General features: G+C 43.0%; 1 protein-coding gene across 1 annotated transcript in view; it reads right to left on the reverse strand.

Moving 5' to 3' along the window:
* LOC126471615 (relaxin receptor 1) overlaps positions 1-14,884 on the reverse strand; it is a 752,030-nt gene that overhangs the window by 50,824 nt on the left and 686,322 nt on the right. Inside the window, exon 19 of the mRNA XM_050099855.1 lies at positions 13,670-13,863. Within this exon, the coding sequence (XP_049955812.1) occupies positions 13,670-13,863 (194 nt within the window). The remainder of the gene's footprint in view (positions 1-13,669; positions 13,864-14,884) is intronic.

Below are 14,884 nucleotides of genomic sequence, written 5' to 3' on the forward strand. Positions count from 1 at the left end.
TAAATACATCAATTTTCTGGCTGTGTTCTTATGGTTGCACACGTTTAGATTTTTGTGACTTTGTACTAAGAGTACTTTATTAGGATAGCCACTAACAAGAGAAATGTATTATTTTTTCTAGCACGCTTCGGAATTTCTAAAATCACCGGAGGAAGTGGCAACCAAACGAATGTTCAAGTTTCTATATCGAATGTATTAGACTGGAAACAAAACATCAAACTTAAGGAATAACGCCATCCTCACAATTCCGAAGATAGCAAGGGCGGGTAAGTGCGAGAACTGTAGCACAATCAGCGTAACAGCTAATGCATTCAAGTTGCTGACAGTAATGATATGTAGAAGAATGGAAAAGAAAATCTAGAATCTGTTTGACGGCAATCAGTTTGGCTTTCAAAAAGGTAAAGACACCAAAGAGACAATGCTGATACCACGCTTGATGGTGGAAATAAGACGTGGAGAAATGAAGACACATTCATATGATTTTTCATCCTAGAAAAAGCTTTCGAAAATGTAAAATGTTGCTGTTCGGCGAAAAACAGGAGTAAACTAGAGAGAAAACGGGTAATATACAATATGTACAAGAACCAAGAGGAAACAATAAGAATGGAAGATCAAGAACGAAGTGATCGGATTAGAAAGGGTGTAAGATATGGATGAAGTCTTTCGCCTCTACTACTGAGTCTACACATTGAAGAAGCAATGGCGGAAATAAAAGATGACATTGCTATCCTAAGTGAAAGTGAGGACGAATTGCAGGACCAGCTGAATGCAATGAACAGTCAAATGAATACAGAATATGGACTGAGAGTAAACCGAAGAAAGACGAAACTCATGAGGAGAAGGAGAAGTGAGATTAACAAAAAATTTTGCGTCAAAATTTGTGACCATAAAATAGGCGTAGTGAATAGATAGTACCATCTTGGAATCAAGATAACACATGATGCATAGGCAAGAAGGACATAAAGAGCACAATATCACAGGCAAAGAGGGCATTCCTGGGCAAAAGATGTCACCTAGTATCAATCATCAGTCTTAATTTGAGGAAGAAATTTCTGGGAATGTACGTACGTTTGGAGAACGGTATTGTACGGAAGTGAATCGTGGACTGATGTAAAACCGGAAAAGAAGAGTGCTATTGAAGAATGTTGAAAATAAAGTGGACTGTAAAGACAAGAATAGAGAAGTTTCTCCGCAGTATCGGTGAAGAATAGAACATATACACTGACAAGAAGAAGGGACAGGATGATAGGAAATTTGTTAATACTTTAAGGAATAACTTCCATGGTACGTTAGTGAGCTGAAGAGTGTAAAAACTGTAGGGGAAGACAGAGATAGGATTACATCCAGCAAATAATTGAGGACGATGGGTGCAAGTGCTGCTCTGAGGTGAAGAGGTTAACACAACAAAAGAATTCAAAGATGGCTGCATTAAAGCAGCAATAAATAAATAAAAAATCAAATAAAATCAAATATACCTGAACTTTTCGATTCAGGGAATTATTATGTACTACGTGAACCAACAGCAAATACGCATCTCTATGGAGGATGTTAGTGACTTATGACACAAACACAGAAAGTGGCTAAGTGCTAGGTAAGTTTGATTTATACTGCAGAAAATACTGATGGGTGGAAAGAATTCATCATATTCAATACTATTCTCAGAAAGTTTCTTCGAAAGTGGAGGGGAGTAGCATATAAAATTTAAACGAAGCCAGTGCCTAGCTGTCAAATAAAAGCTGATGGAAGACATAAAAAAGGAAAATGAAGGTTTATACGTCTAGTCGAGTACGAAGTCATTAGAAACGGAGCACAAATTCGGAGAGTGAAGTGATGTGTGGGATATCGGCTGTATTATCTTCAAAGAAATTGTCTCGACCTTTGCTTTAATCAGTATAGGGAGACTAGGGAAACTTCAATGAGGATGACGGAACGTGAATTGAGTTTTGCCTTCCTGAATTCGAGTTTAGTGTCTTAACCACTCCGTCGAGTAGTTCAGTCAGAGTGAAATCAAGCATGGACAGCTATGCGAGACGCGTCAAAGAATTGGAGAACAAGATCTTACTTTCCATTATTGCTTGAAAGTCTATCACGACTTCTTGATGCTGGCAACAGTCTCCAGAATCCAGGGTCGCCTTCCCTAAGTCCTTTTGTCCAAAAATCTTCCAGTTACTGCACTATGTTCACTGGGGACACAAAAGAGGAAGACTCTCACCTGGCGTCTTGTCTACTGGGCAGGCATCCGGGTGGAACCTGGCCAAGCAGTCCACATGTGACCACCACACGTAACAAATCAGTCCAACCTGGCACAGAAGTACTTCATTTGGCTAAAGCCGTTGGAACATGTTCATGAAGACTCAACGGATGCTTGGTTTGGATGTGATGTGATTCATGGACATTGATGCCCTTTCTAATTTTCTGTTTGTTATAACATGTGGTCCAGCATAGCCAGAACCACCGTTCTATAACTGGAAAAGAATTTTTTAGTAGAAAGCGCTCTTTGTACCACAGCATCTGGCAATGAGCCACAGTTTTTCAGCACAGTATGAAACGTTCTGCCACAGAAATTAAATTAAGCGCCTGATGACCACTCCTATTCGTCCGACATCCCATTCATACGTCCAGTCATTTGTCCATACATTCGGAATACAGACGAAGAAAGCAAGGAAAATTGTATCCGAAGAAGGTACCTTTATGAAGCTTTGGATAGCTTACCGCTCAACTCTGGTGCAAAACCGCACTGTGCCGAGATAGGACGTCACCACCAGTCCTTACTGGGCTTGATTTTCTGACCCTTGTGAGTAGTAGTACCAGTCCAGTGGCCACTATTCCACGGAGGCACCCACTTCTTATTACACAAGTTTGGTGGCCCTCAGAGATTGATTTATGCCTCGGTCTTTGGAGAATGTAACCGACAGACATTTTTAGTTTTAGGCAACGGCAGACGGTTGACCCATCACTAGACGCAGTGTCTATCAGAAGTCTGAGAAGTCAGTGCTTAACAAACACATTTGACAAGGTAGCTCATCCATTCGTGCTCTCACAGCCACAGTTCCTAGCAGACGTTCTTGATGATTACTGGAACTGGATTGAAATGGAAGCATCACCACTGCCTACATCACTCTTGGTCTTAACACCAGCAGATCCTGTATACCAGCTGAACCTCACTGGCTCCAAGGCCATCCTGTCCCACCATATGTCGCAGAGCCAAACCTGCCTAGTAGCTACACGCAGTCTCCAGTTCACAGCATGCAGTACACGCTGGTGGAAATCCTAAGGGCAGGCAGGCCCCTCCTTCGCCCCGGCATAGCACCACTTACACCCTTGTGGTTTGGTTAGAATGCCAATGGATTTAACATCTCTTTCAGACATTAGAGTGAACGAAGAAGTAGATGTGGTTGGGAAGATACGGAGCCATAAACCATTATTACACAACTTAGGCTACAATCACTGGGAATTTAGCCAAAGCCGTAGCTTCAAATACGCTTTGGATGAAAGTTGACTCGTTCGCTCATCTGCGACTGTGGCTACAGCTTTTTATTTGTTTCCTGTTTGACAGTGCTCATAGTTAGCTAGACAACGATCTTCGCTTATGTACACGGGTCACCTTGAACCTGCTGGAGTCAAATTTTGAAATAAGGTTTGCGTCGCCATCGACAAAAAAGTTTCAGTTTAAAATTATGGCTAAGATGATGTCTTTACAGAGAGAGCGCAAGTTGCATAGGACAGACATGGTGAAGGGAAACGGTTGTGTACTCTTCAAAGAAACCGTCTCGATATTCACCTTAATTGATCTATGGGGAATGCGGAAATCCTAAATTTTAAGAGTCAGATAGGGATTTGTGCCCACTAGTACAAAATATATGTCCTGTAGCTTGGCCAGTGCGCCACCTCACTCGGTTATAACTGCAGAGCGTGGGGAGCTAATCGAATCGGCCTTACTAATAAGTAGGAAGTGCTGTTCTTATGAAGGCTCAGTTTTGCTGTCAGTTCGACAAACTTCTGTTACTGAAGAGTTTTCAGTATTATTTATAATGGAAAAACTGAAGCAAAAGTGGTAATTCGAACGTAGGGAGAAAATGGTGCCCCTTGGGAAGTAATGGAAAGGAAAGTCATGTGCAGTCTGTGTGTAAGCCAGGAGGACGCATTCAACATGATAAACAGACAATCCCAACAGCAGTTCAAAGCACAGGGAAAAACCAGTTACAGTTTGTGGCCCTCGTTCTCGCAAATGATGTCTGTTTCCTGTCGTTTGGAACCTTTTCGATGTGTCATTGAGAAGATTATAACAGCCAGTCTTGTTCGTGCTGTTTTAACCGACGCTCATGCTATGCAGCATTGTTCCCAGAACTCAGTGAATCTGAGTGTTTTAGCGAATGGCAGGCGTCAAACAGAAAAAAGGAGGAAAATAGTGATACAACGTCCGATCTATGACGATGTCATTCCAGACGAAGGCCGAGCCCTTCCTCTGGCTTGACGAGAATTTGTGATTTTTCTTTCAGAATACTAAACCAGCGACTTACCGATCACGACACGACACTCGGTTTGTACGAGGGACGTCGGCAGTTCTGTGACAACCTAGACAAATACTTCCTGGAGATCAATCATAAGGCTTAAAGCTGTAGAGTCCCTCTATAAACGTTTCAAGGATGCATTACACACCGGATGTTGAGCTGACTGTGTGCGAAATACATGAAAGGATATTTTTAGATTAGACGTCCCTACGTCTAATGAGGATAATAACTGAGGCACACAGTTCCAAAATATTTATGCCAGGCCACACGAAACGCTGACAACAGACGAGAAGTTTGAGTCATTAGTGATGAAATGCTGAGACAGTCACAAAAATAGTTAGCGTTTTGAACAAGATAGAGGTGCTCTGAAGATAACATAATACTTAGTATGGAATATTGGCTAAAACCAGAAATTGATATTAGTAAGATTTTCTGTGAAAAGACAGTCTTACAGATGGATATTTTTAGAGATAATTCTGCTGCTTAAGATGTCTGAGAAAGCATAACACATTTTGTTTTATAATTTTAGTTTCATCTTTTAAATTGTTTGCTGTATTCAAAAAGGTTCCTGAAATTTAAAGTCATTTACTTGTCCAAACATTTAATTTTGGATTTGATAGTTATCATTAACTGAGGGAGTATGGCTGAGCACAAAATATTTTGTTTTGTTGACATTTAATTACAAACCAGTTCCTCTGACTATTTCGGTTGATTTCTGTGTGAGAGTAATTTTATCTTCTATTGTCTCCTCAAACAAATGTCATTAGTGTAAGGAAATAAACTTTAGTTTTTAATCTTGAGTCCCTTTTTGTCTATTACTAGCTTGAAGCGAGCTGGTGATAGAGTCTCACTGTCAAACACCAGTTTGGGCACTAAGAGCCATCTGTAATGAAATTGTTAATTTTGGTCGCCAAAGTGGCACATCCTGTACATACTTTAGTTAAGATGGATAAATTAAAAATTGGTGAATGGCGCACAACTAAAAGCTTTCTGTGAAACTGTTACAAACGCTTTATCAAAAACACACTTAAAACAGACAGTTCGAAACTCTGCCCGTGATGAGAATCTACACTCCTGGAAATTGAAATAAGAACACCGTGAATTCATTGTCCCAGGAAGGGGAAACTTTATTGACACATTCCTGGGGTCAGATACATCACATGATCACACTGACAGAACCACAGGCACATAGACACAGGCAACAGAGCATGCACAATGTCGGCACTAGTACAGTGTATATCCACCTTTCGCAGCAATGCAGGCTGCTATTCTCCCATGGAGACGATCGTAGAGATGCTGGATGTAGTCCTGTGGAACGGCTTGCCATGCCATTTCCACCTGGCGCCTCAGTTGGACCAGCGTTCGTGCTGGACGTGCAGACCGCGTGAGACGACGCTTCATCCAGTCCCAAACATGCTCAATGGGGGACAGATCCGGATATCTTGATGGCCAGGGTAGTTGACTTACACCTTCTAGAGCACGTTGGGTGGCACGGGATACATGCGGACGTGCATTGTCCTATTGGAACAGCAAGTTCCCTTGCCGGTCTAGGAATGGTAGAACGATGGGTTCGATGACGGTTTGGATGTACCGATCACCAGTGGTGTACGGCCAGTGTAGGAGATCGCACCCCACACCATGATGCCGGGTGTTGGCCCTGTGTACCTCGGTCGTATGCAGTCCTGATTGTGGCGCTCACCTGCACGGCGCCAAACACGCATACGACCATCATTGGCACCAAGGCAGAAGCGACTCTCATCGCTGAAGACGACACGTCTCCATTCGTCCCTCCATTCACGCCTGTCGCGACACCACTGGAGGCGGGCTGCACGATGTTGGGGCGTGAGCGGAAGACGGCTTAACGGTGTGCGGGACCGTAGCCCAGCTTCATGGAGACGGTTGCGAATGGTCCTCGCCGATACCCCAGGAGCAACAGTGTCCCTAATTTGCTGGGAAGTGGCGGTGCGGTCCCCTACGGCACTGTGTAGGATCCTACGGTCTTGGCGTGCATCCGTGCGTCGCTGCGGTCCGGTCCCAGGTCGACGGGCACGTGCACCTTCCGCCGACCACTGGCGACAACATCGATGTACTGTGGAGACCTCACGCCCCACGTGTTGAGCAATTCGGCGGTACGTCCACCCGGCCTCCCGCATGCCCACTATACGCCCTCGCTCAAAGTCCGTCAACTGCACATACGGTTCACGTCCACGCTGTCGCGGCATGCTACCAGTGTTAAAGACTGCGATGGAGCTCCGTATGCCACGGCAAACTGGCTGACACTGACGGCGGCGGTGCACAAATGCTGCGCAGCTAGCGCCATTCGACGGCCAACACCGCGGTTCCTGGTGTGTCCGCTGTGCCGTGCGTGTGATCATTGCTTGCACAGCCCTCTCGCAGTGTCCGGAGCAAGTATGGTGGGTCTGACACACCGGTGTCAACGTGTTCTTTTTTCCATTTCCAGGAGTGTATTGCGTTTCTTAGCAGTTAATATTTAATCTTTCTATTCAGCATTACTATGTTAAATAAAAGTGAAAAATGGCTACACAGTGTGGAAAAAAACTACGGACTGTTCAAATGATTAATATCAATTCGTGCAGAAAACTTCCCCCTTGAAAATTTGTGAGCACATTTCCACAGGAAGTGAAATTTTCATTTATTCAATCCGTCAGCACCTATTTTGAAACAGCTCAGGCAGTAAAAATGCTGAATGATTCTGGGAGGCCATGAACGATATTATCAGAATATATGTTTGATACAGCGCCTCATGTGCATAGTTAGTTAACTTAGAGGAACCCAACAAACGTCGTGTTAGGACATGCCTCATGTTCTTTGCTTACACGCCACTCACTACTTCGAATACATATAATCTCGTCATGACTTCAACAAAAGACCAAACTGTTTGGTGTCTGGAAACAACCGGTCTTCATTGTTTTGCTATATCTACCTCATCAGTGCCTCCATTAATGGTCCTAATGCAAGGCTATCTTTGGGATAACTATCTTCTACACAACAAATAAATGAACTCGCAGTGACGTTAAACACTATTCAATACTATTGAGAAAGCATCGTAATTGACGGTTTGTTTCTCTTATTGTCTGTTTTATTATCTGCTTGTATCGACGCAGTACAAATACAGTCATTTTGAAGTTGCCCACTAGCCGATGCCAGTGACAGGCAACTTTGGATCTGAAGATGATCTAGCTCGGAAAGGACCAGTCACTTCGACAAAAAGTGTAATTTAAACTGTACTCAGCTTAGAAAATGATAAAACAATATCAGTTTTTCTTCTGCCAACACACTGCCGCCTTTCTGAAAAGAAGAGTTGGTGGACAAAAGGTGGGCCACCTATACATTACATTCATAGAGATGTATTCCAGCAAGTCAACGCAGATACACATGCTACTATAAGGAATTAAGTTTTTTTTACCCTTGCTGTATGCTCTGGATCCAGTGACGAAGTCATGATTAGCATATGTTGCATTAGTAGAAGGGCAAACTAGGTTCCGATGCATTTTGTTAGGGCAGGTTGTCCACATCAGGGGAAATATGCACTCAGGGGCAAATATGTTGTTCTCATTTGATTGACAGGTACTTAACCTATTGTTCTGCTAAAAGGATCCTTCCTTTTGATTGACAGGTCTTTAACCTGTTCCCCCTCCCCTCCAACTCGCCTCCCCCCGCAGGAAACCTACAACCCACCCCTTCCCCATCACTGCCACAAGTACACTTTCAGGTCTGAGTTATTGGAATAGCCCCTTTCACTCTTATCAATTTCATTGACTACCTAATTAAATTAATCAATTAACTAACCTATCTCCCTCTGGTAAGCCCCTCTCCATTCCCACCATGCCTCCCAGAAATTGGGGGTGAGGGGTGGAAGACTCAGTTGATCGGTCACTTGGAGGGAATTCGATTGCAGTGTATGGAATATTGTTTAATCAATTTAGACAATGTGTGGCATGTTAGGGGATTGAAGGCAATCTATAGAATATATGGAAACTGGTAGCTCTGTGATGGAGAGGAAGGATCTCGAAACAGGATGTTCTAGGGAACGTTGTTTATTTATAAGACATTCAGTTTTCAGGGGTTGGAAATCTCTTGCTCATCGTTCTTAGCTGTTTGGAAAGATGTAGGTCTTGTAAGAAACATGGGCAAACATGTTGCATAACCTAATTTTCGGCACTGCGCTCTGGGTGTCTTAACCAAATTTTCGGCCCGTTGTTGGCACTTAACCTATTGTTCTGTTAAGTGGTTTTCCATGTCACTCCCATTACCTTAAACTATTGTATGGCCTTTGATACCAAATTAAGTAATTAGTTAAGTACTCTCACCATTTTCTGGTACACTCTTCGAATTTCACATGCTTTTGAACGCCATTTCTGGCGCATTCTTCTTTGTCACGCATCCCTCTAAACTATTGTACTGCATTTTACATAAAAATTATGCAAATTAACATAGTGTTTTGCATTTAATGTGCTGCTCTGCTACATGTTATCCACTCACACAAACCCTCTCTTTAACAATTGTACTGCTAACACTACGTTGATAAACAAAATTTATGCAAATTAATTAAATCGATATTCTTCACATGTATGTGCTTTTTTTTAAATTTGCAGCATGCTTTTTGTTGGTGAAATCGATGGAATATAGTTTAAACAAAAGATTGCTAATAAAAAACACATCCTGCCACCCGATGCCCGACACCTAAGCCGCCAACTCCGCACATGCCCCAGGAGTTGGGGTGCACCATCAGCCCACGCGAAATGGCGACGTGGCATCAGCTGCCGAACCACGTGGAGGCGTCAGTTCAGGTCCTGCGAGCACGTGGCGGCGGCATCCCCTTCATACTTGACACCTGAGAAATTCCTTTCGAAACATGTATCTACCTAGGCACCATTTCTAGTGCAATGACACGTCCTTTCTACCTATGGTCCAGCGAGATGTTTGCATAGCAGATCACCCTCAGCGAACTGTTCCAAAATGTGCATGTGCTGAAGCCACGAGCCACCAATGGACAGACGAATACAGTTGCAAGAGCTATTGCTGTCATGCCGCTGTCGACGGCAGCCAGCAGGTGAAAATTGCATCAACAGTTACATTTCTTCGAGTGTTATACTGACGTCACATGTCTATGCAAATAAGAGCAAAGTCACCCTCTGGGCCATGCATATGTGTTTACCATTGCTGGGGCGATACCTCTCTAACTGTGGGTGCTGATGTCACAGGCCACCCTACATAAATCTGTTCCAATCGTTCCGAGAATAGCACAGGGGCTGCTTGGAGTGGCTGCACAGTTTGAGGCACCATATCAAGGATTGTGCCGCCCCTCCCGCCGGAGGTTCGAGTCCTCCCTCAGGCATGTGTGAGTGTGTTGTTCTTAGTGTAAGTTAGTTAAAGGTAGTTCAAGTAACGTGTAAGTGTAGGGACAGATGACTTCAGCGGTTTCGTCCCTTAGTAATTCACACACATTTGAATATTTGAGCATTTTGAATAGCGATCCTAATGGGACATGCGAGATGCATCTAGCCATGCACGCATGTTTAACTACCCAGTGTGGCTGATGCAACGCTGTGAAATGTTTGCGTGACCACCCACCATCTAAAAGTTTCTTAGTGTTGTACAGACGTCACATGGCTATGTAAATAAGAAACAAGTCGACCTCTCGAAAATTGTAAAGACTCACAGAAATAGTTAATGCTCGCTTTTGTAGGAGCTTTCATGATGTCTCAGCTTGTCTGCATGCAAATTCTTGTCCTAACAGAACCTGTTTACGAAAGTAGTGCAGGATAACGCCGAATGAATTCCTCCTGACGGTCCTAACATGGCACCCCATTCATCATGTGTCACCCTTCCTGGAAATCGTTAAGTCCTGGTTTCAACAAACATCTCCAAAATGCAAACGTTCTCACCACTACGTAGAGACTCCTATGTCCCAGCACAAAGTATATCTTGTGAATGAATTGAGCATTATCATTGGCTCCTACTGAATTTACCCGCCAAATTACTGATGCCGCCGGTGGGTAAGCACTGTCCACCTTCTTTTTATTTCTGTAGACAAGACTTTCAGTGGCAAAAAACTATTTTGTACAGATTGCCATATTGCACCGACAATTAAACCTTGCAAAGTGACCTACAGATCGTCAAAGAAGGAAACACTCTTACTCAATTACACTGCTCTGCCATTGAGGACGGAAACCTGACTATTAGGGCGTGAAACCGATCTCCAACTCGACAATATATCACTGTGTACCGTGTCGATGTAGTAAACATACAATACTTATCCTGCGCCATACAAAATCGGCCCTTTTGCATCACGCATATAGCTATCGACTGCCAGACACTTGTACATATACCACGAAGACAGACAGTATAAGCACATTCACCGTAGGTATACTCCTCACTGCTCTAGATATTTCCTGCGAGGTCAGGCAGTCATCCACTCCCAATGTGTGACCAGACCGCCCTCAGTGGACTGAAGTCACTCTCAGAACTGTTGTACAAAGTCGGGGTCGGTTCCCCTCGACACAAAGGCGTCACTGTTTCTGGCTCTGACCTATTTGCTTGCTTGTTTACCTTCTTCACCCATCTCCAGATTCTAGGATTACAAGAACACATGTATTTTCACATGGTTTGCCAGAATATTAGCCAGCCGGTGTGGCTGAGCAGTTCTAGGCGTTTCAGTCTGGAACTGTGCGACCGCTACTGTCGCAGGTTCGAATCCAGCCTCGGGCATGGATGTGTGTGATGTCCTTAGGTTAGTTAGGTTTAAGTAGTTCTAAGTTCTAGGGGACTGATAACCTCCGATTTTAAGTCCCATATTGTTCAGAGCCATTTGAACCAGAATATTATACTATTCACATGATACTTCTTGATATCAAGCACATAGCAATATCGCTTGCATAGCAGTATCGCTCACGCAACATAATTCCGAAGATATTGACAGGGAATTATTTCTCTATAAACCCTAAACTTTAGCGAGTTGTAGGGTTCTGTAAACCATAGAGTAACTAGAAACTTATCCCGTCTGCAAAGACCTATACGTGAAAACTCGAAAACAGTAGAGGAAACTGATATTTCCACTCGTGAATACCGATGTCGATGATATAACAGATTCTAAATCATCCTTATAATTTACAAAGTCAACTAAGGTGTTCAGCTGCTAGATGCACTCAACATGCACCACAATCTTCTTTCAATAGAATGAAGGCGGGAAATGTGAAGAAGCAGTCAATCGGACAATTTACATGGGAGGGAATAATGGCCCAGCGCAAACACATGTCGATATTGAATTTTCTCAAATTTCCACATGATCACGAAACCTGTCCAACACATACTAAGTATCAGTCCGCTATTTGGCCGTCTAGAGGACGACATGGTTAAGTCAACTACATTACTGCATGCCAACAGGCATATTCATTTGGACGGCGCCTGTCGTTAGCGGGAAACCTGAATCACTCCCGCCACAGGCTACCGCCAACGCCGCGACAATCATGTAAAGACAGGATCGTCCTACGAAATCGGCCACATACATATTTGATCGCTATACTTACAATTAAATGCTACGATCTCGGTCTCAGTTGAACGACATTCGACAACGAGCGAAGTATCGGAAATACACCATGCTGATGACGGCTGTAGCTCTGGAAATAGAAATATCTGTACCATTCTTATGACTTGACATACCCTTCCCTTTGCTGTCACAGTATTCCACGTCAAATCCATACCTTCCTTACGACTGGACATAATCATTTGCTTTGCACATGTCAGAACTCAAATACATACTTTACAAGCCTGATGCTCAAGGCGAACCTATCATGCATCCCCTACTACTAAGTATAATACTACTTGCTAGCGATACGAAATAATACTGACCGAAAATCAACGATGGATGGACATGTCTCATAAGTTTTTCCTGCGAGTGGAGCCACTGTGTCTTAGAAAGAGAGGCCTAATCTTCTTACAGACCGCCAGATGTTAGAAAACACGATCGCAACAACTTCTGTATGTTACTGTCACAAGCGGTCTTGGCTCTACAGGTGTATATAAGTATCAATGTTAAAAGCTGTACTAGCTTTATAAATCGAGGTATGGCATTACCTCCAAATGAAGTGGTTTTTACAGACAAATACCGCGACACTGAATATAGACGGTGATCGCCAGAATGTATATTATCAGACCAACAGTGCGGTTACATGTCGCCGACGGGGCAATCTCGTAATAAAATTACCGAATTCAGGAAGTGATTCGGCTAAGGAGCGACGATGACGGCGTCGACACACTCCTCTTCCATTGCCCGCTACGGCTGGGGCCTTTGGAAGCTAGTAAGGCTCATGGACTCATGGGGCTCATACATGCATCCTCTGTTGTATGTTGGTGTTTGTTTGGTTTGATTTTCGTGCCGATATTATGCTTCTTGCCTGAAATCGTACCTATCACCACCTTGCTCTTTGCTGAACTCCACTTTGGCCTGTTCTGTATCTACCGGACTGTTCATGAATTCTACCCGTTGCCTGCTTTATGTATCTAAAATTTCCTCCGTTTACAGTGTTCTCCTGACGTTCATTCAGCAAACAATACAGCTGAATTTCAGACTTTAAGAAATGGTGTTTGGAATGTATTCCTTAGGAAAACAAACTGTGAACACGTCATTCCTGACACATGTTTAGACCTCCAACTACTGATTCTGGGAAAGTAAATTTTATTGTTCGATATACTTAAACATTTTTTGGAATAACTATAGATTCATTGTGGACTAGTCTTAATTTATTTCTGATGTATGTTTCATGGTGAGTTAATTTTTCACAAACATCTGTATATCATTGTCACCTCGGCTCTACATGATTCCAGAAGAGAGTGAGTAAGGAATTGAGGCTATCATTCGAAAGGCAGCTTCTCGTGTAGGGCCTTCACATTTATGTCTTCGGGGTTTTTCATTATACTAAAGTGTAACAGTAGGAAAGTAAAATTGTGCTCGTTGAAGAATTACTTAGTAAAGTGGAACAATATTTTTACTTACTATTAAACAATAACAAATTTATTGACACCAAAGTTTTGTGTATGTGGTTGGCTGTGGCTTCATGCTAGCGCGGAATTACTTGGAATTCTGTGCATCAATTTGCTTGAAGTTTTTTTTTAAGACAGACGTAGTGAGTACTAACTGGGAATGTGGAAGCTGAACATGGCGAGGGCTCGGAAAGTGATGAGTGGCGCCCAGCAGGCGGCGTCAGTGAGCACAATGAAGAAGAAGCGAGCTGCAAACTCCAGCTCACCCTGCATCGAGACGGGCGTTGCATGGCGCGTTCGTACGATGCTTATGAACATGCCTGTGTAAAGCGCTGCCATCACCACCAACCTACAACATAACAAACTCAGTTCTCACGAATATGCTCGTGTAGAGCGCCGTCACAGCCATCTACAGCACAACATAACACAAACAATGGTCACAATCATGCTCATGTACAGTGCCACCTGTCTGGAACATAAAATGTACGATGCTTACGAACATGTTTGTGTACAGCATTGCCATCAACACTGGTCTGGAACACATTACACATGATGTTCACGACCATACCTGTGTACCGTGCCACAATCACCACCTGTCCAGAACATAACATACATATAATGCTCACGAACTTATCCATGTAGAGCACCATCTCTTCCCCTCACTTCCTCCCCCCCCCCCCACACCACAGTCTAGAACACAACACATACAATGCTCATGAACACTTCCATATAACCATTTATCTAGAATATAGCACAACAAACCTCGCAAACATGTCCATGTACAGTACCACTGTCAGATTCAGCCTGACTCACTACATTTTTATTGTATTACATCATTATAAATGAGGTTTTGTGTAGTACCACTAGTGCTAACCAGCAAGAAAAGATGCTTGTTTGTCAGGAACTTAAGTGTGTGCATCACTGCCATCATCACTTACCTAAAACATCACAAATACATGAACAACGCACAGTGACGGCATCACTACTAACCTACAATGTAACACACTAATCTGATGCTTGTTTAGTGACACATTCATCAGTCTGCAACTCCAGAAGTACAATGTTCTTGAACGTGCCAGCTTATCAAATCAACACCAATCTTTTACAACTTAATGGCGTATAGTTTCCTAAAATTATTGTGTCAACCATTATAAGAAAATTTTTTCTCTAAATTATGATTGTCAATACGTGTCTTAAGATTTCTATTACAAATGAAAACTGGTCTTCAGCAGATTACTGATGTGTATGACCCAACTGACAGATTAGTTAGGCATTCATACTTCCGTTGTAATTTGTGCTAGGCAGGGTTAACTGTTAGAGGGTTGCAGGAAGACATTCCAACAGGTAAAATCCCCACTTTCCATAAGCAG

This window comes from Schistocerca serialis, chromosome 3 (assembly GCF_023864345.2).
Source record: "Schistocerca serialis cubense isolate TAMUIC-IGC-003099 chromosome 3, iqSchSeri2.2, whole genome shotgun sequence".
In the NCBI taxonomy this organism is placed as follows: Eukaryota; Metazoa; Arthropoda; class Insecta; order Orthoptera; family Acrididae; genus Schistocerca; species Schistocerca serialis.